At 46.8% G+C, this 25,906-nt stretch overlaps 1 protein-coding gene across 4 annotated transcripts in view; it reads right to left on the bottom strand.

Annotated features, from left to right (window-relative positions):
• The window catches only part of stau2 (staufen double-stranded RNA binding protein 2), a 500,403-nt gene that overhangs the window by 186,467 nt on the left and 288,030 nt on the right, over positions 1 to 25,906 (bottom strand). For all 4 annotated transcript variants that reach the window (XM_078540321.1, XM_078540322.1, XM_078540323.1 and 1 more), the window contains 2 exons: positions 7,186 to 7,317; positions 6,120 to 6,177 (listed from right to left, as the gene is read on the bottom strand). In XM_078540321.1, the coding sequence (XP_078396447.1) occupies positions 6,120 to 6,177; positions 7,186 to 7,317 (190 nt within the window). The remainder of the gene's footprint in view (positions 1 to 6,119; positions 6,178 to 7,185; positions 7,318 to 25,906) is intronic.

Below are 25,906 nucleotides of genomic sequence, written 5' to 3'. Positions count from 1 at the left end.
TCCACCTAATCTCTGATGAAGTGATGCCCACATGTGCACATATAGGGGAAGATGGCGGATGCCATGGAGACCCAGGTCCAGCAGGATGGAGAGATGCGCGCAGACCTGCACTCCATCACAGGGGCCATGGGTGAGTTCCTGCAGTGGGAACGCAAGAGGGAAATGGGGCACCTCGACGTCCCTCCAGGTGCTCATACCCCTCAAGGAGTCAGGCCAGGACCTCCAGACACCTGAAGGGAGGAGGGGCAGCAGCTGGACACCACTGGGTCATCCATTCAGTAATCTCAGAGGCTGTCCTCTCCCTCCGAGTCCCCTTTGCCTGTGAGCCCCTGAAACTTGTCCTCTGTCACCTCAGAGGGTGCAGCTGGCCAACGAGTGATTCTGGAGGGAAAAGTGTATGCGTGGCAGGGCCTTTCAGAGCCTCGTGCAGTCACACTCCCACGCATGCGGATCCTTCCCATATCACAATAATCTCACTGGCCTGAGCATTTTCAATGCTGCCTGCTGGGGTTCACTTTCAGTTGTCCATCTGAGCTGACCTGCATCTCCACCCACCCACTGATCACACTCCCCACGCAGCACCTGATCTCACCCACCACAACTCTTGTTTCACTTAAGACAGCTTGGTCTTGATTCGGATTTTTGTGCATCTTTTCCCCTCCCACAGTCACCAATTTCCTTACCCCCATCACTGTTGACCCCCCTGGCATCATCTTCCACCTCCCGTCCATGACCCAGCCCTTTTCCTTCAGCGATGGCCAGGTGAATGTGCATATTCCCTTCCAACCCAAAAATCCCACCCCCCTCCACATTCACCTGCACGACCTCCTTCTTCCCACCTCAGAGTTTGTGTCTGCCTCAGAGTCCCCACCAATCACCCTCGCCATCCCTTCTACCACTACTGCCGAATCCTCACCCTCCCACCTCACTCTGCCAAGGTCATTCTCACCATTCTCTCGTTCCACGCCCACCCTCAGTTCACTCCCCAGGAAGCAGTCATGGACTTATCAGAGCCCTCCCTTACACGTTCACCTGGACATCCCCCCCACTCCGGACCCCTTCCCCCACTTTGGAACTCTTACCCGCCTTGGAACTCCTTCATTACCCGCCCCAGTCTCCCCCACTTCTTGGTCTTCCCCCGACCTCGGGTCCCACCCACGCTTAGTCCTTTCCCCTTCCTGACTCTTTGAGACACCCTTACTTCTTTCGCCACCCTTAGTCGTCCCCTTCCCCGGACTCCTTCCTCCAGCCTTACTCCATCCCCCTTCCTGATTCCTTCACACACTCTTGCTTCTTCCTCCATCCTTACTTCTTCCTCCAGCCTTACTCCCTCCCCTCACCGCAGTCCTTCGTCCCCTCCAGCTCCCTCCCTTCTCTGCACTCCTTTCTCCTCCTGACTCCCTCCCTTCTCTGCACTACTTCCCCCCTCAGAGCTGTTTCCTTAACACCTTACACCCCCCTTTACACATACCTCCCCAGTTGCCGCCTTCTCCTCTGTTAGCCCCTCCTCTCCCCGTACTCTCTCCCCCCCCTCCCAACCTCCCTCTGGACATCTTCATTCTCCTCCTCCCAACCTCACTCCATCTTGACACCTTCATTCCCCCCCCTCTCAACGTCACCCCATCCTGACACCTCTTCCTCTCCCAGTCGATCCTAGATCTTCCTCTCCTGCCCCCGATACATCTGCCCCTCCCAAACACAGCTGGACCTTCCTCTCCACCCCCTTGACCATCATCTGTTGTGAGCAGATCCTCAATGGTGACTTTCCACCTTCCGTGAGCTGCTTCGCAGCAGAGTCATGTTCATGAGAATCCACCCAGCATGCCATGGACATTCCTCCAGTGTGCTATTGCTGTCGGGCTCCAGCATCTTCTGCTCTTTGGATGTCCACAATGTGAGCAAGGCCCTGGCGGTAAGTCCTGACTTCTGCACGTCACAGAAGTCCTGACTTCTGCAACGTGGGCGGATGATCCAGCGGGGGGATGAGTCTGGCAGGCTGGCCTTATAACGATATGCTGATGTGTTACAACGAGGTTCTCAATGTCCGATGGCGGGGAACACTGCCCACCATCGACGGGCTGAGTGGACGATCGCAAATTGGTTTCATGACATCGTAAAACCGATTTTTGGCCTTCTCACCATATTGTTCACTCATGCTGCCGAACATGCCCAATGCCAGAGGGCATGGAAAATTCTGCCCAAAGTTAGTTTTATGATTTTGAGTCACGTTCTCTCCTGAAAATAGTGACTCATACTGAGATTCTGTTCTATAGGAGGCTGCAGTCTCCTGTATCTTGCAACAGAGGCCATACTTCATGTGTGAACTAATAATGAACATCAGTAGGTTATTTGTGCCGTGTTGGTATCACAATAAAGCTTGATTTTATGTTCATACAATGATCAAACATGCACCCTTTCCATCTAAGATAGCACTAAGAAATGGGAATATTGTCTGATTTTTTTTTTTCCTAACCTGAACAGCAGTGAAGTTAATGAAAATTTCCTTACATTTATCCCTGTTGAGGTCAGCTAATTCAGCACAGGAGAGGGATCAACCTTATTCTGCATGCCTCAGAATATGTGCTGTGTTTATTTATGAATTGTCAGGAGGACTTTAGATTACTTATTTTTCATAGCTCCAATTGGCAGCATTTATGATTACTGATAATTTTACATGATTAAAGAGTGTCATTATCGGCAATGAATGAAAATAATTTGCTGTTAATTTCCCTGTAAACTATACATATAAAATATAAATGAGCAACTTTAACATTGATTTCTGTTTCTTGCTATTTTCAGTTAAAAGGTAAGCATTTATATCATCAGACAAAATGGGCCTGATTTTCCTTCCAGGGTTGGAGATGAAACATTGGGACCATTGCTGGGGTGGGGCGCAAACAGTCACAGCCACCAATTTTCATGGAAATGGGCTGAGAATTGGTTTCAGGGTGGGTCTGGCGGTCCATTAGCGGCCACAAGGTAGGGAATGAGGACTGAACTGTGCAAGTGCGGGCCTGATTTCAGCACATCATGGGAGCCATGACTGGGAATTGAAGCAGCTGTGATGAAAGATGAAAGGCAGAGGATTGGAATCCGAAGCAAGGCTGCCTCGTACTCCGCCAACATGGACCTGGAAGTCCTTCCTGAGGCAGTGAGGGAGAGAAGGAAGTTTACCTTCCCAACCAAGGATTGAGATACTCAGAACATTTGTAGCTGAAGTACGGTCGGCAGGAATTAGGTTCAGAGCTGGAAAGGTTCAATGAGCTTAATTGCTCGAGCAAGGCGAGTCCAACACAAGGCCTTCATGACAGGCGTCTAGGTATTCAATCTCCAGCAGACAAACCAGTTGAGGAGTCTAAGAGCAGATGTTGCTCCAGAACATGGAAGGAATCTGTGTCCAGTGTACCTACTGACCCCTCAGCAAGATTCAGAGCCATAGAGGTGTTGAGCACTTTCCAGAACTGATATATGTGGCTTCCTATGTCAATGAGATACTAGTACTGACCACAGAGGTCATCATTGCCTTATCTCTTTTTTCCTTGCTGGAGAAAAGGGCTCATAATGCCCAAGAAAGGGCACCACCAGGAGGAGGGATTCCCCATCTGCTCATCAGAATGGCCAATGAAGAGGGAGCCATGGAGATTGCCAGGTGCCCCCCCACCCAGGAACAAGCCACCCAGGGTGCCATCCATGGGCTGAGACAGTCAACAAGGAGGATGAGGGTGCCACCACTCATGGGGCAACGTCATCATCATTGGCCTCCTTGGTCCCTCTGACTGAGGGACCATCTATTCAGCACAGTCCAGTGACAGAGACTGGTGCAGCAGCCTCTGCAGGTGCCCCCACTGGCAATTCCATGACAAGGACAATTGCCACATACATCTCAGCTGCAAACAGAGACTAGCGAGCAAGCCGCCTCCACTTCATCTGAGGTCACATGGGAGCATTGTGTAGAAGTGGCCGAGAGTGTGGCACCACTTCATCAGAGTGCAGGCGGATGCACGAATCATGTGTCACTGTGTTGAGAGCTTCCAACAGCTCTGTGTAATGTTCCCCCGCCTTCTGCTGACTCTCCACGATGAGTTGGAAGGTCAAATCCAGAGGTTTGTAATCTGACTCGGACCTCACAGGTGCCTCTTCCCCAGCAGTACTCCGAGTGCCGAGGAGCTCTGCTAAACCTTCCTCCTCCTGTTGTGGACACGTGTCCATGAGGTGACCACTAGATTGTGAACCTGTGCCTGCTCTAGGTCTAGGTCCAACCAAGGCATGTGTCCCTGCACTGGTGGAGGGTGTGGGTAAGCTCTGTGCATGGCGGCTGGGTCAAAAGCAGGAGAGAGAGCACTCACATTTGTGTTGAAAGAGGGACGGTGTAGTGCAGGATATTCACGTGAGTGCTCTCTGCTGACCTCACCATTGCCACAGGCACGGTCCACCATCCTCACCAGTCAGCATGATTGCATGTTCCTCAAAGTGAGTGTGAGGCCTAATGTGGGCCACTTGACCCCCAGTCTGGGACCTCTCCCTCTTGCTGTGAGTCAGCTTCTCCTGTATGAAAACAGATAGAGAGAGTGTGAGCAGGATGCATGGTACTGCATGGAATGTTTGCCTAGTGAGCTGAGCCACGGACGGGGTGAGGATGCAAGCGCCAGAGGCTATGAGCCTGATGGAGATGTGAGGGTGTGTGTGAGAGTTAGTGGTGTTGTTCTTTGAGGTGTGAGATCCCTGTGGGTGTGTGATGGGTTTGTGACTGTGTGACTTGAGAGTGATGAGAAGAGTGACTTACCCTGGCGGAACAGGTGAGACCATTCACCCTCCTGCGGCACTGGGTGGCTGCCCTCTTTTGCAAGGCACTGGTGTTGACCACCGCTGCCACGGCCTCCCATGCTGGATTGGTGACTTTGTTTGCTGGCCTTCACCCAGAGCAGGGGTACAGGACATCACGGCGGGCCTCCACAACATTCAAAAGGCGCTTGAGGGATGCGTTACTGAATCGGGGGGCTGCAGTCTTCTTGCCTTTCAGGGCCATGTCTTCTGTGCAGCAGTGCTGGGTTAGAAGCACTGAGAGGTGTGCGCGTGGCTGCACTTTAGATATGGTGTCCGGCGTGAGGAAGCGGTGAGGTGACGGCATGGTGGGAAAATGAGAGCCCACCCGCTATCGAAACAGCGTGTTTACTGGGAATGCATGACTAATGAGGCCGGACTGGGACAATATGATGTGTAAAGACGCCATTGCAGCCAGCAGGTAAAACGTTCTTTTTCCTGTTCACTATCCCACTTAGTGCAAAACTGGGACAATTCCGCCCATAGTCACAGGCAGTGTATAAATCAGGAAATTAAAGGTACATGTAACAAGGGTTATACAATAATCATGAGGGCTTTAACTTTCAATTAGACTGGACAAACCAAATTTGTGGTAATAGCGCGGAGTACGAGTTCATTGAAGATTCAAGGAATTTTTCTAGATCACTATGTCGAGGAACAAACTAGGGAACAGACTATTTTAAACCTGGTATTGTGCAATGAGAAAGGTTTAATTAATAATTTAGTAGTAAAGGAATTTCTAGGGAATAGTGATCATAATATGATGGAATTTATATTGAGTTTGAGAGTGATTTAGTTAAGTCCAAAAATAAAGTCTTAAATCTGAGCAAAGCAAGCTTCATAGGTAGGAGGGGTGAGTTCTCTTAGGTGGATTAGGAAATTAGATGAAAAGGTATGATGGTAGTTAAGCAATGGAAGACATTTAAAGAATTAATTAATGATTTGCAACAAATGTACATTCCCTTTTCAAGCTTTTCGAGCATCTCCATCACTCCATAAAAACATGGCTAATCTTCTACCTCAACCTCACTTTCCCACACTATCCCCATATCCCTTAATTCCCTTAGTATCAAAAATCTATCTTAAGCATCCACATCCCTCTGGGTATAGAATTCCAAAGATCCCCAATCCTTTGAATGAAGAAATTTCTTCTCACCTTAGTCCTTAACAGACGATCCCTTATTGGCATAATTAAAAAGATCTGAGCCATGCAAATGACAATGAATATTCATATGGAATTTGCCAATAAGTAAAACAGGTATTTTGTCTTATACGTTTCAAGTGTGAAAACTACTCACTACTACTTGGCTGATCTGCAAAAGTCACCTTCCGTCCATCCCAGCCCTTTTCAACTGGCTGTAATGTTGAAACATAAATATAAATAGTTGTTTGGTATTACAGTACTTGAGTATTGCTGACAAAAGAGACATGTCTAAGCTTTTCGCCTTGCACTCATCAGGACACTTGCAAGAATACCAATATAAGGGGAAAACAACAATTTATACTGTATGTGAAGAGAGTGCTGATTGGTTGAAGGGCAAGGTATCTCAAAAATTTGAGCAACAGGTGAAGCTAGCTGTTTCACGCCGCTACTATGCAGTAGCCACACGAGTGTTATTCGCCACTAATAGGATGCTGCCGTCAAGCCAAAAATATGTTTTGCCTATCACACAAATGAGCAATGTGGTATATGAATTTTCAGTGCCAGTGTGATGCTAGGTATGTAGGCCGTATGTCGCAAAGAATGGCAGATCATATCAAACAGCATGACCATACCCAACCTCAAAACACAGTGTCCAACATTAGATGTGATTCCGTGATTGGACAACATTTGCCAAATAATCCTCAATGTGCTAAGAATTACACTGACAACCAATTTAAGATTGTCAGTCAGGCTCGCAAAGTGGCGCATTTACATTGTGCCTGTTTCAGTTAAACAAAATAAGTGACAGCCATTTGCTGACTCATTCCTCAGGGCAATGCCTTTGACCAATCAGGGTCCAGCTGCCTGGTTTAAATTTCAACCAATGCTTGGCAGTTAACTGTCTGTCAACATTGGTGGTGCATTCTCAATGGCAATGCCACTTGCCAACCAATCAGCACTCTCTACAGATACAGTATAAATTGTTGTTTTCCCCTTAAATTGGTGTTCTTGCGCGTGCCCTGATGAGTGCAAGGCGAAAGGCTTAGGCATGTCTTTTTTTCAGCAGAAGTATAAATACAAAGTACCAGTTTTATGATTAAATTTTGGTCAAATCTATAAGCAAAACTTAAACATGTAATAACATATTTAATAATCAATTTGTTTTATTTCTTTATTCCTTAACAGTTAAACAAAAAAGTGAACTTAAAATTCAAGTTTACCTTCTCCTGTGGATTTTGAGTAGGGATTGATGCTTTGTAGCCAAGCTGTAGCAACATGGCTTCTGCAGCATTCCGCTTTGCAACTTTCTTGTTGGGGCCTGTTCCTGTCGCCATCTCAGTCCCTACCTTGACCTAAAGAACAAAACAGCAATTACACATGTAATTATTTGAAAGCTTCAGACCCACAACTGAATGATCTATTTAGTTGCCGTTATAATCACAAAGCTAAGAATAACATATTCTGTCAGAATTTACAAATAGATTCCCACTGAGGAATCCAAATGTTTTATTTTCTATATATCTAATAAGGTAATCAGATACATTTTCATAACAATATGTGAGCAGAAAGAATATCCATTTAGGGTTTTCTTCAAAGTCCATTGAAACCCTTTTGTGAAGAAAGTGCAGTTATAGGTGGTTTTATTAGTGGTTCACAAAGAACCCAGGCTGTAATGAGAAGAAAATTTTATACAGAAGAACAAAAGTAATTTCAAACTGAAATACTTCATTCAAAGAAGATTAAAAGCTTTAGTTTATTTTCCTTTTCAATCCTTGCTGTGATGCTGCATGCTGCCCGGGTTTTTAAGGTTAGATTCTGTTGGACAGAAAAAGTCCTATTGAACACTGAACTGCTTGCATCACAGAGGGAGCTTTATTCTACACTTCATTGTACTGTACAAGAAAAATCTTATTAGCAAGATTTCCTTTCTTTACAAAGGATTACATAGGATATATAGAACAGAAACCAGCCATTCAGCGCAACCAGTCCATGCTGGTGTTTATGCTCCACTCGAACCTCTTCCCATTTTTCCTCATCTAAGTCCATCATTGTAACCCTCTATCCCCATATCGCTCATATGCTTATCCAGCTTCCCCTTAAATGCATCTATATAATTCACTTCTACCACTCCCTGTGGTAATGAGTTCCACGATCTTATCACTCTTTGGATAAAGAAGTTTCTTCTGAATTCCCTATTGGATTTCTTGTTGACTACCTTATATTGATGGCCTCTAATTATGCTCTTCTCCGCAGGAGAAAACATCCTCTCTATATCCACTCTTTCAAAACCTTTCATAATTTTAAAGACCTCGATTGAGTCTCTCCTCAGTCATCTTTTAAGAGAAAAGAGACCCAGGGGAATTTTTGCTCCTGAGTCAGAGTGCATAGTTGGGAAAATTCTCAGCTTCGCAAACCCGACTCGGGAGAAAATGCCTGAACAGTCGGATTTTTGTACGGGGGCTATGGGTGTTAACTGGAGTTGGTACCACTGCTCTCGGAAGGAGTTTGGAGGCAATCACAGGGGCTGCCGGGGGCGGAAGCGAGCTGTGTGAAAGGACCGCCTTGGTGAGGATGGACTTTGTCCCAGCTTTAAAAATAAACAAAAATCAGCCCTCCAGCACTCACCCCTCACCCTCCCCATGCTCCATCCATGCCAACCCATGCACCCTCCCCTTCCCCCTATCGCCACTCATATCCTTCATGCTAACCCATGCCCCTCTACCTTTATAGCCCTATACCAACTTAGTGCCAAGTCGTGCCAACTCATGTCCCCCACCCACCACTCTTTGCCCTTACACCCTTCATGCAAACTCATGCAATATCCACCGTGAACAGATCTCAGGACCCCTGCTGAGATGAGATAATAACAAAATTCTACAGGCAGAATTTTCAGTTCAGCGGGCGTTTGTGGTCAGCGGGCCCGGGATCAGCTGCAAAATGGGTTGCCACCTGCGACTAGCCCCCGACCGTGATTTCGCACTGGTGGGCCAATTAAGGCCTGCCCAGAGTGAAAAGTGGCTCCCCATTGGTTGGGAAGGGGCTGGGGGTCCTGTTGGTCACCGGGTCCAATGGCAACCCAGGAGCTGGTTTTAAAATGGTGCAGGCAGCCCCTTGAAGGCTGCCAGGGAAGAACGTCTCTTCTGTCTCTCGTCACCTAATGTGATGGAGTCGAATGCAGCTGGAGACGCCAGGCAGGAGGGCAGGTTGGGTGGGAACTCAGCCCCCCCACTTTTCGATGAGTGCTTCGCAGTCTTCATGGTGGATGTGGCTGCCAGGAAGGATGCCCTTGTCCCCAGAGATGGGAGGAGGAGTCCCCTGCACCTCACAAAGAGGGCATGGGAGGAAGTTGCTGCGCAGGTCAGCATCCATGGTGTGGTGCAGCGCACATGGGTGCAGTGCCGGAAGAGGCTCAATGACATGCTGTGCTCAGGGAGGGTGAGTACTATGTTGGCATGGGTCAGCGTGCAGAAGTGTTAAGGTGTGGCCGTGCCCCCTGTGGACCTCAGGGATGCTAGCTTCTGAGTGCCGACTGTCGATGATGCTGGAGGTGGCCAAGGGAGTGAGCCCTGGCTGCTTGGACTGAGTGCCTTGCGGCTCGAGGGCCGTGACTCGGATGTGCCCTGTGAGGTGTTTCTCAGCTGGGGTTGGCCAGGCTGCTATGGTGCTGCAGGTAGAGAGTGAACTAGTCAATGCTCCCCTGTCCTTTCAAGAGAAGATGAGCCATAACCAATCAGAGAGGTCACATACAAGGATAATGGAAGGCTGTCTGATACCTGGAATGGTCCACATGGCCTGAATCCTCCTTGGAGATGCCAATAAGCCCTGAAATGAAGCTTGGAAATGCTAACAATGAAGCCCCAAACAGAGATGAAGCTGCCAAGTACAAATAAGTAACCAGCAGCAAACTATCTCCAAAACTCCTCACTACTCACACCAGCAATGCTGCAGACCCTTTTTATCCCGCCCTTGATGAGTTTTAGCAAATTGTTGGCTGCTTTGCCCATGTGACGAGCGCGAAATTGCACGGGCGATGTAAAATCTAGCTTAATTGACTTTTTAATGGCCTTAACTGGCCTCGTAATTGATGGTGAGCACAGCTCCAACTCCCGCATGCCCGACGTCATCACGCACTATTTTACGCTCGAGCGGGTCGGGTGTGTACCCGACTGCTCAGCAAAAAATTCTGCCCTAACTGTCTATTGCAGGCTTAATTTTTTTTAAAAGTCTCTCATTCATATAAACCTATTTACTAGATTTACATTCCTTCAGCTACATAATCCCTTATAAAAACATTTCATTCAAGTGCTTAATCCCTTATAAAAACATTTCATTCAAGTGCTTAATCCCTTATAAAAACAAGCATTTGTATTCATAGCCCCACATCAAAGACTTTATAACCACTTGGATCTGTCATTCAAACTGTGAACTGGCAGGCACTCTACCATGATAATGATTGGTCATAAATTCAGTCATGCAGCACAAATTCTATAATGATAACTCTCAGGCTTATGTCAATGGACAAGGTGAAATAGCAAGCCCTGTTTTTTTTAAAAATTGCAGCAAGTTTTTTTTAAATTAAAGGGAAGACGATTTAAATGCCTTGACAGCTTGACAGTTCCCATGACAACTCCCTTGACAGTTCCCTTGACAGTTTGACAGTTCCAATGAGTTTATCTACTTTTTATACACATTAATGTATACCTTTAACAATCCCAAAGGGCGCCTTACCTCTCTCAAAGGTGTAACTGGATCTATCCAAAAGGGTATCCTACCTCTCCAAAGACTTCCAGCAGCTTTAGACCTTCTCCTGAAAGGTCTAAAGCCCACAAGTAGTGTTTTGGACATCCTAGTTATGAAAATTGGATCTGTTTGAAGGCAGTTGTACTTTTACATGTGCAACTGCTTTGGTGAACCATGGAAATGCAAACTACAACAACCCCCCACCCATCAAAAATGGTGGGTGCCGGGCTTGAGGGAGGACTTCAGGAATCGGGTCTCTGATGCCAATTTGGCTAAGCTGGAGACCCTCTCTATCTTAACAATAATTCAGGGCCCAGCGTGTTCATCCTTTACTGATATGTATACCCACACATTTCTAGGATCATCCCATAAATCTTCTCTGCTTCATCTCCAGTGCCTCTATATCCTTTTGTATAATATGGCGACCAGAACTGTACGTAGAAGTCTAAGTGTGGTCTAACCACTGTTTCGATACAGGTTATGCATAGCTTCCCTAATTTTCAATTCTATCCCTCTCGAAATAAAGCTTAGTAATTTGTAGCACTGTTTTGTTATTTGATACAATGCATCATCCACACGCTGCAGTCAACCTAGGCTAATTCATGTTCTGGGGATGCAACATGGTGTATACCACTCCAGTGATTGACGTTGATAATTCATTAAAGCCAGGCAATGCCGATTCACATAATAGTACTACTCTGATGTGGAATAAAGCCCCGCATGTGTATGGGATCAGTGGCCAATAGCACAATAACAGAATAAAAATACTCTATTTCTCATAAAGCCTAATGGGAATGATGAGTTAGATATGGTAACCTTAATATTCCCATAAGCTTATGCAACACACCTACTCATGTGCCTACCTACTTTCTGAATACCTGCCCATTTTCTGTTCTTGGCTATCCAACAAGTGTGTCGGATAGTCAAGAACAGAAAATAGGCAAGCATTCTGTTCCACTGCAACTCCACTCATTTTGTACTGCATCTGAGTGGGCGGCAGGGTTGGAAATGCTTTGGAGTTTTATTATAATATTAACTTGGGCATGGAGATGACCCAAACAATTATCTAATGTTCAAGGATGCAGGACGTCATTGCTCCAGAGCAGCCATTTAAAATGAACATGGAATGTTCTTAGGAATCGACTACAGCAATAGTTGATTCTGAGGACAGAAGTACAGTAAATTGAAACAGTGCCACTACCTGGGAGACATTGCCAGCAAAGGAAAAAAGACTGCAGCCCCCCACTTCAATGACAGGTCCCTCGAGCGACTGCAGGATGCCATGGAGGCCCAACGGGATGTGCTCTACTCCAGCTCTGGCCGCAGGATGGGCAGCAAAGTCAGCAACCTGGCTTGGGAGGCGGTGGCAGCAGTGGTCAGTGCAAATGCCCTGCAGAGGAGGACAGCCATCCAGTGCTGCAAAAGGATGAATGATCTCCTGTGTTCCGCCAGGGTAAGTCACTCTTTTCATCACTCCCAATTCACGCATTCACAAACCCATCACACATCCACAGGACTGCCAGTGCAAGAGACATCACCATTCACTCTTTCACACACATCGTCACTGTCCTCATCCCATCCATGGGACCACTCACCATCCACACAGGCCAGGCATATTTATCATCTGGCCCGGCAGACATCCTGATACACTCTCCCCATCTCTATCCATGCAAGACAAACTAGCTCACAACAGGAGGGAAAGGTCACAGACAGGTGGAGGGATGCTGGAGATCAAAGTTCTGACAGAATTCAAAAACAGAGCCATCCAGCTGGCCAGCAATGACCAGGACTCGTCCTGTGCTGATGGTGAGGTCGGCGCTGCTCTGCCAAGTGAGGATCTAGCAGTGCAACATCCATCAGACAACCATGCTGTAAGTGGTGTCCTCTTTCACAGGCCACTGCCATGCACTAATTATTTCCCCTTGCTTTCGCAGGCACATCTGTCAAACAGCCAACAGAGTCCATGACCCAGGGCCTCCAATCAAGCCCTGAAGAAACCTCTGAAGAGGAATCTGAAGGCACCCTCCCTGAAGAACCATCACAGCGCTCACCCACACCCTCCACCAGCACAGCGACACACATCTCAGAGGGACCTAGCTTTAGAGTAGCCTCGATATCATAATCTGCTGAGCACATTGCACTTTCTGATCCACAGCAGGCGGAGGCAGGGACTTCCCAGGTCCCCAGCACTCGGAAGACTTCTGGAGGCCAGAGCGTTGCTGAGTCCGAGTCAGATGATGAGCCTCTTGACTCGGTCATGTCACAGTTGCTGGAGCTGCGAAGGCAAGCTAGGGAACAGCAGGAAAGGATGTCCGCTGCACTCCTTAGGTTGTAAGGCACGATGGAGGAGTCCGTCCATCTTCAGGCTGAGGTGATAGCACTGACATTGCAACGCACCGAGGTCAACACTGGCAGAATGGTGGCTGCCACGGAGGCCTTGGTCCAGGACGTCACTTCCGCACTGCTGCGCGGGCTTAACTCCATCGCTGAGCCATAGTTGGCCTCCAACAGCGTGTACGCAAGAGGGGTGCTATCTCACTCCAGCTACCCCTTCCACTCACGGAGTTAGCCAGGGGCCCTCAGGCACCAATAGGGAAGAGGATCAGCAGGTGTACACTCCGGGACCATCCACCCTAGTGACTCTGGGAGTGACCGGCCCATCCAATTCCCCTCTTCCTGTGATCTCTGCAGCTCCAGCTTCACAGGCCGAGGAGCGTGCCACTGCCACGCAGCAGGACCCCGAAATCAGTCTGGAGCCCACCAAGCCTCGGCCTGCCAGAGGACGCACGCCAAAGTCATCACAGGCAGGGTATCACAGTCAGCAGGCTGACTCCATCTCCGCTGTGGATATCCGGGGAACACCAAGACGTAGTGGCAGGGTTAGGAAAGCTAGGTAAAAGTAGTTTCACAGCCTGGCCATGGGTGTTGATCACTTATACTTATTGTTCACTATTGTCAATAAACTCCTGAGAATGTCTCCCTGCCTCTGGCTCCTTGCTCTGATGAGCAGTGTGCTTGTCACTCAGATGTGAAACCTTTCTGCGCAAGATAAAGGGCAGGTGTCTCAGTCCAAGGCCTCTTCCCTATGCTCCATGCAGCTTTCAGTCCACAGTAATGGTCCAGCCTCACACTCCCTGGAAACATTACTGACGCCTGCACCTTGGCGGTGCTTGTCATTGCTGCCAGAACGCAGTGGGCAGGTGCGACAGAGTTCTTTCATTCTCTCTGTGTGCTCTCAGCACCTTTAAGGTGGGGCTGGCCCCCATCACACCAGCATCCGTGACCAGTGATGCTGTGCACCAACTCCTGAAGGGTTGAGGTGCTGAAGGTGGACACAGCATCAGATGCATCTAAAATTTCATGGCTGTGTCTCTGAGATGGCCCTGATCATGGAGCACAAGTGAGCTTCCCTCGGCCAGACAGGAGTCAGACATTCTCAGAGGCTATGTAAAGATCTATGGAGTGTCCTCACTGCATATTGTCATCATCCTCCTGTGATCGAGTGATTATTAGAGCCTTCACTGCATCTCCATGATAGGAGCATTCTCACAGAGCGTATTGGCGCTGCCAAAAGCCAGACTGGAGTCAAACATTCACAACTGCAATGTGAGGATCTATGGGGACACCTTAATGCATTTCGTCATCATCCTTCATAAATCTGGCAGGTATGAGGGTCTCCTGAGCGTTCCTGCCTTGTCTAGCCATTACGAAAGCCTCATCCCCGTCATCATCACCACCGAGGACCCCCTCATCCTGATCCCCATCATCCTTCTCCTCATTGGAGGTGACGTGCAACTCCTCCATCTCCTCCTCAGCCAGCTTCTCACCCCCTTGCAGCGCCAGGTTGTAAAGGGTGCAGCAGACGACAATGATGCCTGACATCGTCTGCGGACTGTATTGCAGAGCTCCACCAGACCGGTCCAGGCACTGGAACCGTATCTTCGGCATCCCGATGGTCTGCTCCACCAAGTTGCGAGCTGCTGCATGAGCCTCATTATAGCGTTGCTCTGCTGCAGTGCATGTATGTCATCAGCCACGGCCTCCTTGTCCCCAAGGAGCCAACCCTGCAGCCTCTGTGGACTCTGGAAGACGGCAAGGATCTGTGGGCGTTTCAGGATGTAGGTGTCGTGCACACTCCCTGGAAACCATGCGCACATCTGCAGGATGCGTTTCTGGTGGTTGCACCAGCTGCACATTCAGTGAGTGGAAGCCCTTGCGGTTGATGAAGTTCACCGAGTGCAGCGACAAAGACCTGAGCGCCACATGAGTGCAGTCAATCACACCCTGCACCTTTGGGAATCCCGAGATCAGGGTGAATCCAATGGCCCTTGTATCCTGGCTGTCCCAGTCCCGGGCGAAATGCACAAAGTTGTGTGCCATGGAGAAGATGGCATGTGTGGCCTCATGGATGCATTTGTGGGTGGCAGGTTGTGAAATTCCACAGAGGTCACCTGTGGAGCCCTGAAAGGAGCCACTAGCATAGGAAATGAGTGCCGCAGTCACTTTCACAGCCACTGGCAGTGGATGCCCTCCATGTCCCCTCGACGCCAAGTCCTGCAGTAAGTGGCAGATGTGAGCCACTAGGTCCCTAGACATGCGCAGTCTTCAGTAACACTGGTTTTCAGTCATCTGCAGGAATGGCAGGCGGCGTCTATAGACCCTGGGTGTTGCTAGGTGCCCATCAGCCACGGCTCGCTGTCGCTCCTGGGCAGCATGTGTGGGAGCACCTGCTGCCCCTTCTTCATGAGACTGCTGCTCCTGCCTTTGCGCGGCCAGGTACCTCAGTCTCTTTCCTCCATCTCCTACGGTCTCTGTAAGCCATCAGGCATACAGCTAGGTCACCAGGATCCATGATCCTGACGTGGTCCTCCTACAGCATGAAAGAGAAAGAAGGACAGAGAGTGACGCAGTTATCATGATTGTACTTAGCACCTTTCCTGTGGCCCTCTGTGACCGCCCCTTAACGCTTCTGAGAGAGTGTTGGTCAACCCTCGGATGGCCAGAGATGAGTGTGCTGCATGGCTGTCCTGTCAACCTGCGACATGGGGGACACTGGTCCAAACCAGGATGCTGAGATTGCAAGAGGCTGTGAGCACCTCCAGCAGTGTCTGCTACATGGTCAGCGTTGCTGAGGAGATTGTACAACGTGTGCAGTCCAACTTCTCTGTGGTCCAATAAAGTGGTGGCGGACTCGAAGTCTGTGCCGGAGGGGTGGGGGGGCTGAGGTATGGGGCGCTTGGTGGTCCTTTGGTGTCTTCGCATTGTTTGCATGGGTAAGCAGGATAGGAGCCTGACCCCAATCATATCACTGTGGCTGCACCTGATCTGTCTCAGTTACAGAGGCATGGTCAGTTTATACAGGTGTCTCTAATGTGCGGTCACTTTCCTTGCTTAGCCTGCCCCCCCCACCTCGATTGCCTGTGTGTGGGATGCAGCGCCTGGGCAGCACTTAACCCAGCCCTGCCTCCACTGACAACAGTCACCTCCGAGGCTGGCTAGCACTTGCCCCCAGACACCCCCCACCTCCAGGGGGCCAGGAATCAGTTGCCACACCCCCCTGCCCTGGTGCCCGAGGCCTGTAAACAACAGGTGAGCTGTGGAGAACGCTGCTGCTCATTCACCTCAGTTCCCCCAAAGTGAAGGCCGCTAAGTGCACATCACCTGCGTGCCAATGTGAAATACATTGGCATGCTTTCCCGCTGACAAGGACGGATGATATGGCGGGGTTCCAAGAGCCTGGCGGGATGGCCTTTAATTATACGCTGATGTATTACAATTAGCTCCCCGTCGACCGATGGCCGTTGGCAGGCTGAGTGGACGATTGTGCCCTGCCTTCACACCGTCGTGAAGCAGGTCACGCCATATTTTCCACACACGCCACCTATCACGCATGCCACCAGTGGGCTCGGAAAATTCCGCCCATAGAATGGTACCCTCATGCAGTTTAATGACTATAGCTGGGCTCACCACAAAAAATAAATAATTGTTGACCAGAGTGTCGAGTTGAGCACCTGTAAATAGCCCAATTTTGAATAACTGAAAATGACTTTAAAAAGCTGCACAAAATTATTTTCTAATTATATTGGGGTACTGTAAAATTTAAAAATAAGTAAAAGCTTTTAACAGGTCCCTATAGCGCCCTTGCACTTAATTTTAAAACCCTCCTTGAAGGTCTGCAAATGGGCATAATTAGTAGAAACTTGCCATGGGGATTAATTCAATCTAGGAGCACAACCAGTTTTGTTGCGAGTGAGGGGGGTGAGTTATGTTCCACCATGACGTTTTTATACTAGCACAAAATATCATCAGAATTTGATCTGTGCTGGGCGTATTTGCTTCCCCTTGCCCCCGCTCAGCCACCTCCCACTCCCCAGTCCCGCACTCTCCCCCGTCCACCATCCAGCTCTCCCTCCACCACTCCCCATCCCAGCATCACCTTAGTCTCCCACCCCTTGCCCTGCTCGCCGTCTCGCCCTATCCCTAGCCCTGCTCACGCCACAGGCCTGGTCTCAGTTCCGGCTCCACTCCTGGACCCCAGCCCCACTCTGACCCGAGTTCAGCGGCATTGACTCCCCTATAGAGGCAGTACCAGGTGGACGGTTCAATGCAGGAGAATGTGTTGTAGGAAGGTGGTAGCATAGTGGTATTGTCAGTAAACCAGTATTGCAGAGACCCAGGATAATGCTCTAGGGACCTGGGTTCAAATCGCACCACAGCAGATGGTGAAATTTGAGTTCAATAAAAATCTGGAATTGAAAGTCTAATGATGACCATGAAACCATTACTGATTGTTGTAAAAACCTAACTGGTTCACTAATTCCCTTTAGGGAAGGAAATTTGCTGGTCTGGCCTACATCTGACTCCAGACCCACAGCAGCAATGTGGACTCTTAAAAGCCCCTGAACAAGGGCAATGCTGGCCTAGCCAGCAAAGCCCACATCACAAACAAATTTTTTAAAAAGGCTGCATGTGGGGGCAGCAGTTACTGGGGCCATGGCCTCTGCATCTCCTAATCACAGAAAGTCAGTCAGAATGGTGACTGCGGATGCTGGAGTGGCAGACTCAAGAGAGAGGAGCTAAGTGACAGCTCCCCCATACCAGGTGGGGGAGGGTAGAGAAAGAAATTAAAAGGATGGAATTCCATTTTCCAAAACTCAGAAATTTCTCATCACTGGACCTGACACCATCATTGCAGGATGGATGCTTGGGAACTGTGTATTATGGAATCCTTAGTATCAAAGATTGTATTTTTTGAGCCAGACCCTAATTGTTAAGGAAAACTGAAAAGGAAAATGAGAAAGAAAACTGACCCTCCTAGTTTCTAAGGAAACTAAAACTGAAACTGAGCTTGGAAACCAAAGCTTCTGGTGAGACTGAAACTGGCTGAAACCACACAAAAGGGCATAGGGTCATCAGAGCTCAGATGATGAGTCCAGTGGTGCAGCATAGGCAGGCTGAAGAAGACAGAGGCTAGATCCAAAAGCTGAGGATAGGCAAGTATGCTGTTGCTTCAGCTGTTTCTGTTATTTGAAAATAACTTTGGTAGATCTACACCATCCAGACCATCGTCAGCAGAGTTGAGAAAGTTCTGCAGACATGTGCCACTTTTGGTGAAGACCATACCTGTGGAACTCAGACAAAAACAAAAATAGCTGGAAAAACCCAGCAGGTCTGACAGCATCTACAGAGAGGAATACAGTTAACGTTTTGAGTCCTTCTGACTCCTCATCAGAACTAAGGAAATATAGAAATGAGGGAGACCTGCTGAGTTTTTCCAGCTATTTTTGTTTTTGTTTCAGATTTCCAGCATCCGCAGTATTTTGCAAGTTGGAGGATTGGAACTCAGGTTCTGCTGGCGGTTGGGGATCTGGCTAAATTTTAGAAGAAGGGGAGCTGAAAATCTTTGTGAGGAAGACAGAGATTTGAAGCACTTTGTGATTGAGATTGATGACATATATGCTGAGTGGACTGCCGAGCCAATTTGTAACATCTGTCTTAGTTGTATCTGCTATTTAATGTATAATTTATCATTTATAATCAACCACAATTTGCCTGTTAATTATTGTTTAACTTAAGTTGATTCTGTATTTTAAAGCATAAGATAATATTTTGTGTTTGCTTTGTATGACTCTTGTATAGTAAAAATTATTTTGTTTTAAATCTGGAATCTTGTGGCTTCATTTTCTGTAAATAACTGGGATTTCAGATTTCTTTTTTAAAAAAAGTTACTGGTTTCAACCGAGGTCATAACGCATGGCTAATGGCAACTCTTTGGCATTCCACCACTCCACAACAGAATAGGTATAACAGCAGCCACCCCACCACAAGCTGTGTCATAAATCAGGTCATTTGGATGCTCAAGTTGCGGTTCAGGTGCCTTGATAGGTCTGGAATTTGGCTGCCAGTCTCCAGAATCACAGTGGAATGCTGCATTCAGTGCAGCATTGCCCAACAAAGATTGCCCACTAAGTGCAGGAAAGAAGGCCTGTAGTCTCACCATCTGATGAGGAAAAGGATGGCAAAGAGGACGCAAAAGCACATGCCGCATAGCATGCAAAGCAGCTTGTGGCCTGAGATGCAAGTGATACTGTCATAGAGCAGCACATCATTTAGAGGTCTGTTATGCCTACCACTCTTATGTAACCAGATTCTCAACAGTCTTGCACCAATGCTCCCTTTAAAATTTAGTTGATGTGCACGGCCCTTTTTTCTCGTGTGTGATCCCTTAAATTTTTTTTTGTGGGGTCACACACATGGATTATTTATCCCGAACAGGGCCTGTGCAGTGCCCTTCAGGCTGCTATGCAGCCATAAGTATTGCTTGCAACCTTCACTCCAGTGCTTTACAATCCTCCAACTTGTCACCTTAAGGAATTAACCAACTTCCACATCTACAATATAATGGCAAGGCTGACACAGAAATTGCCTCAAAAGCAGAGGACAGACAAAAGTGAGAAAAGTTTTACTGTGCACCAGAAAACATGTATTTATAAATTAAGCGATGAAACACCCAAGTGTGAATCCTAAGTTCTCTTCTTATCCAATGACTTTCTAGGTCTACCATTTCCATGAAACTTTACCCCAGTGACCTGAGCAGAGCTGGTTATATGCTGCTGTACATTTTCCTCAGACTGCTGATATGCTGCAGAGAGGGTCTGCTGCTGATTGTTCCTCCTGCACTTCTGCGTGGGCAGTCTGGACTAATGTAAGAAATGGCTATCTAATAACACAATAAAATCTTAAGAAATTAATTGTATATTATGGAAATAGTTCTCTCTCTTATTAAGAAAAAATATATAGCAGGCAGCTGGGCTGACAGACACAGGACAACGTAGGCCCGGTATCTCTGCTAAGGACATGACTCTAGCACAGGCTCTGCAACAAGACACTGTTAAAAATATAAAAACAAAAAAACTGCGGATTCTGGAAATCCAAAACAAAAACTGTTAAAGTCTGATAAGGCAAGACCAATATCTGTCTGACTAACTGTCTGAGTAAAGGTTAAACAGGATGTCATAGCAAAAGATAAGCCATGAGATGACTTCATGAGTTTCGGGCAGAAGTAGGAGGGATTACCTTGAATATCTGTTCCTTGCTAATGGACAATTGCATAAGCAATTGACATGAGACTGCATCAGCCCCCTAGAATTAAGGTATATAAAAAAGTTGTTTAGTGGGAAAAATCTTATAAGATACAAAAGAGCTTGGTTAGCTCAAGAGGACCAAGAGCAGAAGAGACTGCCACAACCAGCCATGGAGATCAGCATCACTCAGTGTTATCCAGCCATTTGTCCAAATCAGGACAAAATGAGCCATTCTGAGGAGACTCACCTCCAGCTATGGAGATCAGCATTCCCCTCCTTCTCCCTACCATTCGTCCGATCAGGGACTGGTAAACTGTTCTCACCTGGTAGGAGTCGAATGTCTTTTCTGCCTTTATAGCTTATGTATTATATCTAAACATTGCTTCTTAAGAAACTCCTTTAAAAGTACCTATGATTTCGACCCCCTTATTAGGTAATCTGTAACTCCTGAGCCAAATCTTACTCGAGAGAGACTTCAGGCACAATATTGGATATTGGTTGAGGGGGTGGTAACGAAGGAGATATAGTGGCATCCTGAGAGAGAGAGATGCATTTTCTGCAATCATTGCACCAACCTCCTCCCTTGTGGAGGCAGCACTGGTCCTGTTGGTCTGCTGGAGAGTGACTGGACTGCCAACACCTCACAGAATTATTGCTGTGCCTCTAGCATTCTTGCTTTCATGGCTGACGATTGGAGGTGTGATCTCTATCCTGTTGAGAAGGGCTTAGAGAGGATGGTGTCCTCTGGCAGGTGTTCCCCTCCACTGCTGTTACCATCATTATCTGCTCCTGTTCACTTGAAATTCATCTGGTGCTGGCTCATCAACTTGATTCACATAGCTACTTTGCACTGTGCCTGAAATGCATGCATCATGTGACAGTCAGTCCTCAAGAGGGATGAGCTCCTCCAAGAAGTCATCTTTTTCTGAGAGCAGGGGCTTGTACTGTTCATGTGAAGTCTCCAGAGGAAACAATGAAGGATGAATGTTTAGCAGTGGTAGTAAGAAAATGGAAATAAGCACTTAACCATATTGGTTAATGTGTTGAAATAAGCTGAAGGACTGTTGTTTATGTGTGTTTGCGTTTGAAATCAGGCACCCTGCCATGCAGATCCATCAGCCATCCCATCACCAATGCGGAGTGTGCTATAGGCGTTGTTTATCTCAAGGGTCTGTTCCTCTGCCAGGGTCACTTCCATGAAATCTGAGGGTCTTCTGCTGGTCCTAGCTGTCTCTTTCGAATTCTGTGCTGTCTCCTGCAAAAATGGTGGTTCAGCAATGTGAGCAACTAGTGAGGCTTCTTCAGGACATAGTGCATAAAGTGAAAAAGAGAATTAAACATTTTATAATAGGAGTGAGGAAGTTATGCAGCAATGGAAAGTGGCATCAGCGAGAATTGAAGGCGTCTGATGAGAATAGGTGCAGGTCATACAGCTCAGATGAGATGAGGCTGGGATTACTGGCAGCAGCAAAAGGAGGAAGGAAGAGTTTAGCATGTGTAAGGAGAGAGGATGAGATATGATGCAGTGTGCCATAATGATTGGCATTAAAGAATGTGATACAACAGTGAGAAGTGGTATGAATGGTGTAAGAGAGACAAGATGGAACAGAGGGAGGTGCATCATAGGAGGGTGGTAAAGAAGGACGTGTGCTGACTTCCCTAATTAAATCGGGTTATTGAAACATTTCTTGCAAGACCTTGGCATGATGCTCCTGCTGGTGACTTCCTCAGCCATTTTTTCTACTTGTGCGGAACAGCACATCCCTCCTGTCCCTTACTGCATTCAGCAGGACCGCCAGGAAGACATCTGAGAACCTGAGGATCACCTTGCAGAGGTGGATTGAGGCTTTAAGTAATGGTTGGGAAATTGTGTCATGCAGGTGATCATGAGGAGAAACCTGGAAGCATTGTTTAAACGGTGCTTGGACATTCTGTGGGACAGGGTTACATGTCGCACAATATTGCAAGCTCATCATCAACTACTACCCCCATATGCTCCGTTCCCACCTCCAAGTAAAAATTAGATCTTAAGTATCCATAAAGAGTCAGGGTAGTGAAAGGTGTATACCCCAGTCCATTTTGCCAGAATTGGCTTAAAGATTGGTCTTGCCTGTCATTTGCACATTTGCGATACAGTTTAGCAAAAAGGTTTGATTTTTAAAAAAGCCAAAGCCTTGTGAGATCTACATAGTGGAAGTGACATTTTAATTCAGAGTTAAGAACAGATAGATAAAATGAGGAAATTACAGTTCATTTTCCCAAATGGAGACAGGAAATTGCTTTTAGCTGGAAACTGTGATATGTCCTAAAAGCTGCTTAATTAAAATGAAAAATTAAATAGGGTTGATTAATGGTGGTGTATTACAGGTCATTCAGGGAGCCCAAGTTGCTGTGACAACATGTGCTTTTATATGCATGTTGTAGCCTGGAGCTATGGATATTGATGACAGAGGCTCCAACTTTTATTTCCATCACATGGCTGACCAGGAATCTCTCTGCCCTTACCACCTGCCATTGCTGTGTGTTATTTTCAGGCTAGTAATCAACCTTTTTGACAGAGTTATGAATACATTTTCCTTGGGGTGGGCCTTTAACCCACAGCTTCTGACTCAGAGATAGGGACCCTGTGCACTGTGCCACAAACCTCCTTAAATGGATAGTACTGGGAGCTTAATAACCCATCAAGATGAAATCAGTCAGCATAAATAGTTTTCCCTGGCAGAAATATAAGATTACATGTGCAAAGGGGTCCAACACAAGGACAAATTAACTTGCTTGAGATCAATGGGTTGGAGGAGGTGGCATAGTGGTATTATCAGTGGCTGAGTATTCCAGAAACCCAGGGTAATGCTCTGGGGACTTAGGTTCAAATCCCACCATGGCAGATGGTGAAATTTGAGTTTGATAAAAATCTGGAATTAAAAGTTGTTATTAAGAGATGTTATTGTCTATAATGTTATTGGAAATTACTTTTTAAAATAGGGTTCTAGTGGTGTCTGTGTCTATGTGTGTGTCCGTGTGTCTTAATTGGATTAAAGCCAGCTAGTCTGGGTGTTTTGATGTATAGTAGTTTTGAGATGTATTTAGATAAACATAAGGAGGGTAGAAGGTAAAGTGTAAATTTGCATTTGTTAAAAAGAAGTCATTCAAGACTGCGGGTGAAATCTTACACCTAGCTAGAAGATGCCAAGCAATGTGTTTATTTTTTCAGCTTACTAATAAAATTGGTGGGATGAAAGGGATTTATTGTTAGAAAAGGTAAAAGTTAAAAGCCTAGTGATACAATGGAAACTTTACATTCAGAGGGAAAGATATGTATAAAGGAGAAAGGAGATTGTGTGGAAGGTAGAGGCATTTTAAGGTTCAACAAGTGTGAGAAGCCTCGAGCCTGTAAGGCGCCAAGTCTGTCAGCAAGGACCCAGAGCTGAAGGAAACTCATTTTGAATGCGACTTTCCAGAGTGTGCTTTGCCAGAGGTCTATTAAATCTGAGTTTTACTGTTGCCTTAATGGGGGTGTAACTGACAGTCAGGTTAATTAGGGGATTTTTGTAGTTACTATAGTAGTAATTTTGTAGATATATGTTTGTGTTTGCAAATCTTTCTTGTATTAATAAATGTTTAATTGAGTTTTAAAAAAGAACCCCTTGAGACTCGGTGGTCTTATTACTACTGAATTCAAAGCCTGTATCTAGAAACATACAAATTGCAAAAATGGGTTATGACAGTTGTTTCAAGTTCCCTTGGGGATTTGAATAATTCAGCCTGTACCATCGGCTGTGTCATAATAAAGTCTGATGATGACCACGAAACCATTGCTAATTGTTGTAAAAGACCATCTGGTTCACTAATGCCCTTCTTTTAGGGAAGGAAATCTGCCATCCTTACCTGGTCTGGCCTATATAGTTGACTCTTAAATGCCCTCTGAACAAAGGCAATTACAGATGGGCAATAAATGCTGGCCTAGCCAGTGACGCCCACATCCCATGAACAAATAAAAAAAAAAGGTAATTGGTTAGGTATCAATTTCCAGATGGTTTTCAGATACCAATGGGCCTCTCCTTATGCAAACTGATGGAAAAAGATAATGAAAACTAAATTCCAGAAAGAAGCAGATGAATCACAGAATCACAGAGTGCAGAAGAGGACCTTCGGCCCATCGAGTCTGCACCAACACGTGAGAAACACCTGACATACCTACCTAATCCCATTTACCAGCACTTGGCCCATAGCCTTGAATGTTATGATGTGCCAAGTGCTCATCCAGGTACTTTTTAAAGGGTGTGAGGCAACCAGCCTCCACCACCCTCCCAGGCAGCGCATTCCAGACGGTAAAAAAGTTTTCCCTCACATCCCCCCTAACCCTCCTGCCCCTCACCTTGAACTCATGACCAACCCTTCAACTAAGGGGAACAGCTGCTCCCTATCCGCCCTGTCCATGCCCCTCATAATCTTCTACACCTCAATCAGGTTGCCCCTCAGTCTTCTCTGCTTCAACAAAAACAACCCAAGTCGATCCAACCTCTCTTCATAACTTAAATGCTTCATCCCAGGCAACATCCTGGTGAATCTCCTCTGCACCCCCTTCAGTGCAATCACATCCTTCCTATAATGTGGTGACCAGAGCTGCACACAGTACTCCAGCTGTGGCCTCAGCAAGGTTCTAAACAACTCCAACATGACCTCCCTACTTTTGTAATCTATGCCTCGATTGAAAAAGGAAAGTGTCCCATATGCCTTTTTCACCACCCCACTAACATGCCCCTCCACCTTCAGAGATCTCTGGACACACACGCCAAGGTCCCCTTGTTCCTCAGAACTTCCTAGTGTCATGCCGTACATTAAATAATTCCTTGTCAAATTACTACTTCTAAAGTGTATCACCTCACACTTTTCAGGGTTAAATTCCATCTGCCACTCATCTGCCCATTTGACCATCCCGTCTATATCTTCCTGCAGCCCAAGACACCCAACCTCACTGTTAACCAACCGGCCAATCTTTGTGTCATCCGCAAACTTACTAATCCGACCCCCCACATAGTCATCTATGTCATTTATATAAATGACGAATAATAAGGGACACAGCACAGGTCCCTGTGGTATGCCACTGGACACTGGCTTCCAGTCACTAAAGCAGCCTTCTGTCATCACCCTCTGTCTCTTACAACTAAGCCAATTTTGAGTCCACCTTATCAAATTACCCTGTATCCCATGTGCATTTGCCTTCTTTATAAATCTCCCATGTGGGACCTTGTCATAGGCTTTGCTGAAATCCATATAAACTACATCAACTGCAGTTCCTTCATCTACACACTTGATCGCCTCCTCAAAAAATTCAATCAAATTTGTTAGGCATGACCTCCCTCTGACAAAGCCATGCTGACTATCCCTGATCAAACTTTGCTTCTCCAAGCGGAGATAGATTCTCTCCTTCAGAATTTTCTCCAATAGTTTCCCTACTTTTGTAATCTATGCCTTGATTGATAAAGGCAAGTGTCTCATATGCCTTTTTCATCAAATCTGGAATCAAGCCAGTTTTCAGCAGTCGTTCAAAAATACTACAAATTTGGTACATAAAATGGTCTACAAATCTTCCCATCTTAACAGCCAGGCCATGATC

This window comes from Cetorhinus maximus, chromosome 4 (genome assembly GCF_964194155.1).
Source record: "Cetorhinus maximus chromosome 4, sCetMax3.hap1.1, whole genome shotgun sequence".
Classification (NCBI taxonomy): Eukaryota; Metazoa; Chordata; class Chondrichthyes; order Lamniformes; family Cetorhinidae; genus Cetorhinus; species Cetorhinus maximus.
The sequence above is the reverse complement of the archived record's forward strand: the minus strand, read 5'-3'. Positions and strand labels throughout refer to the sequence as shown.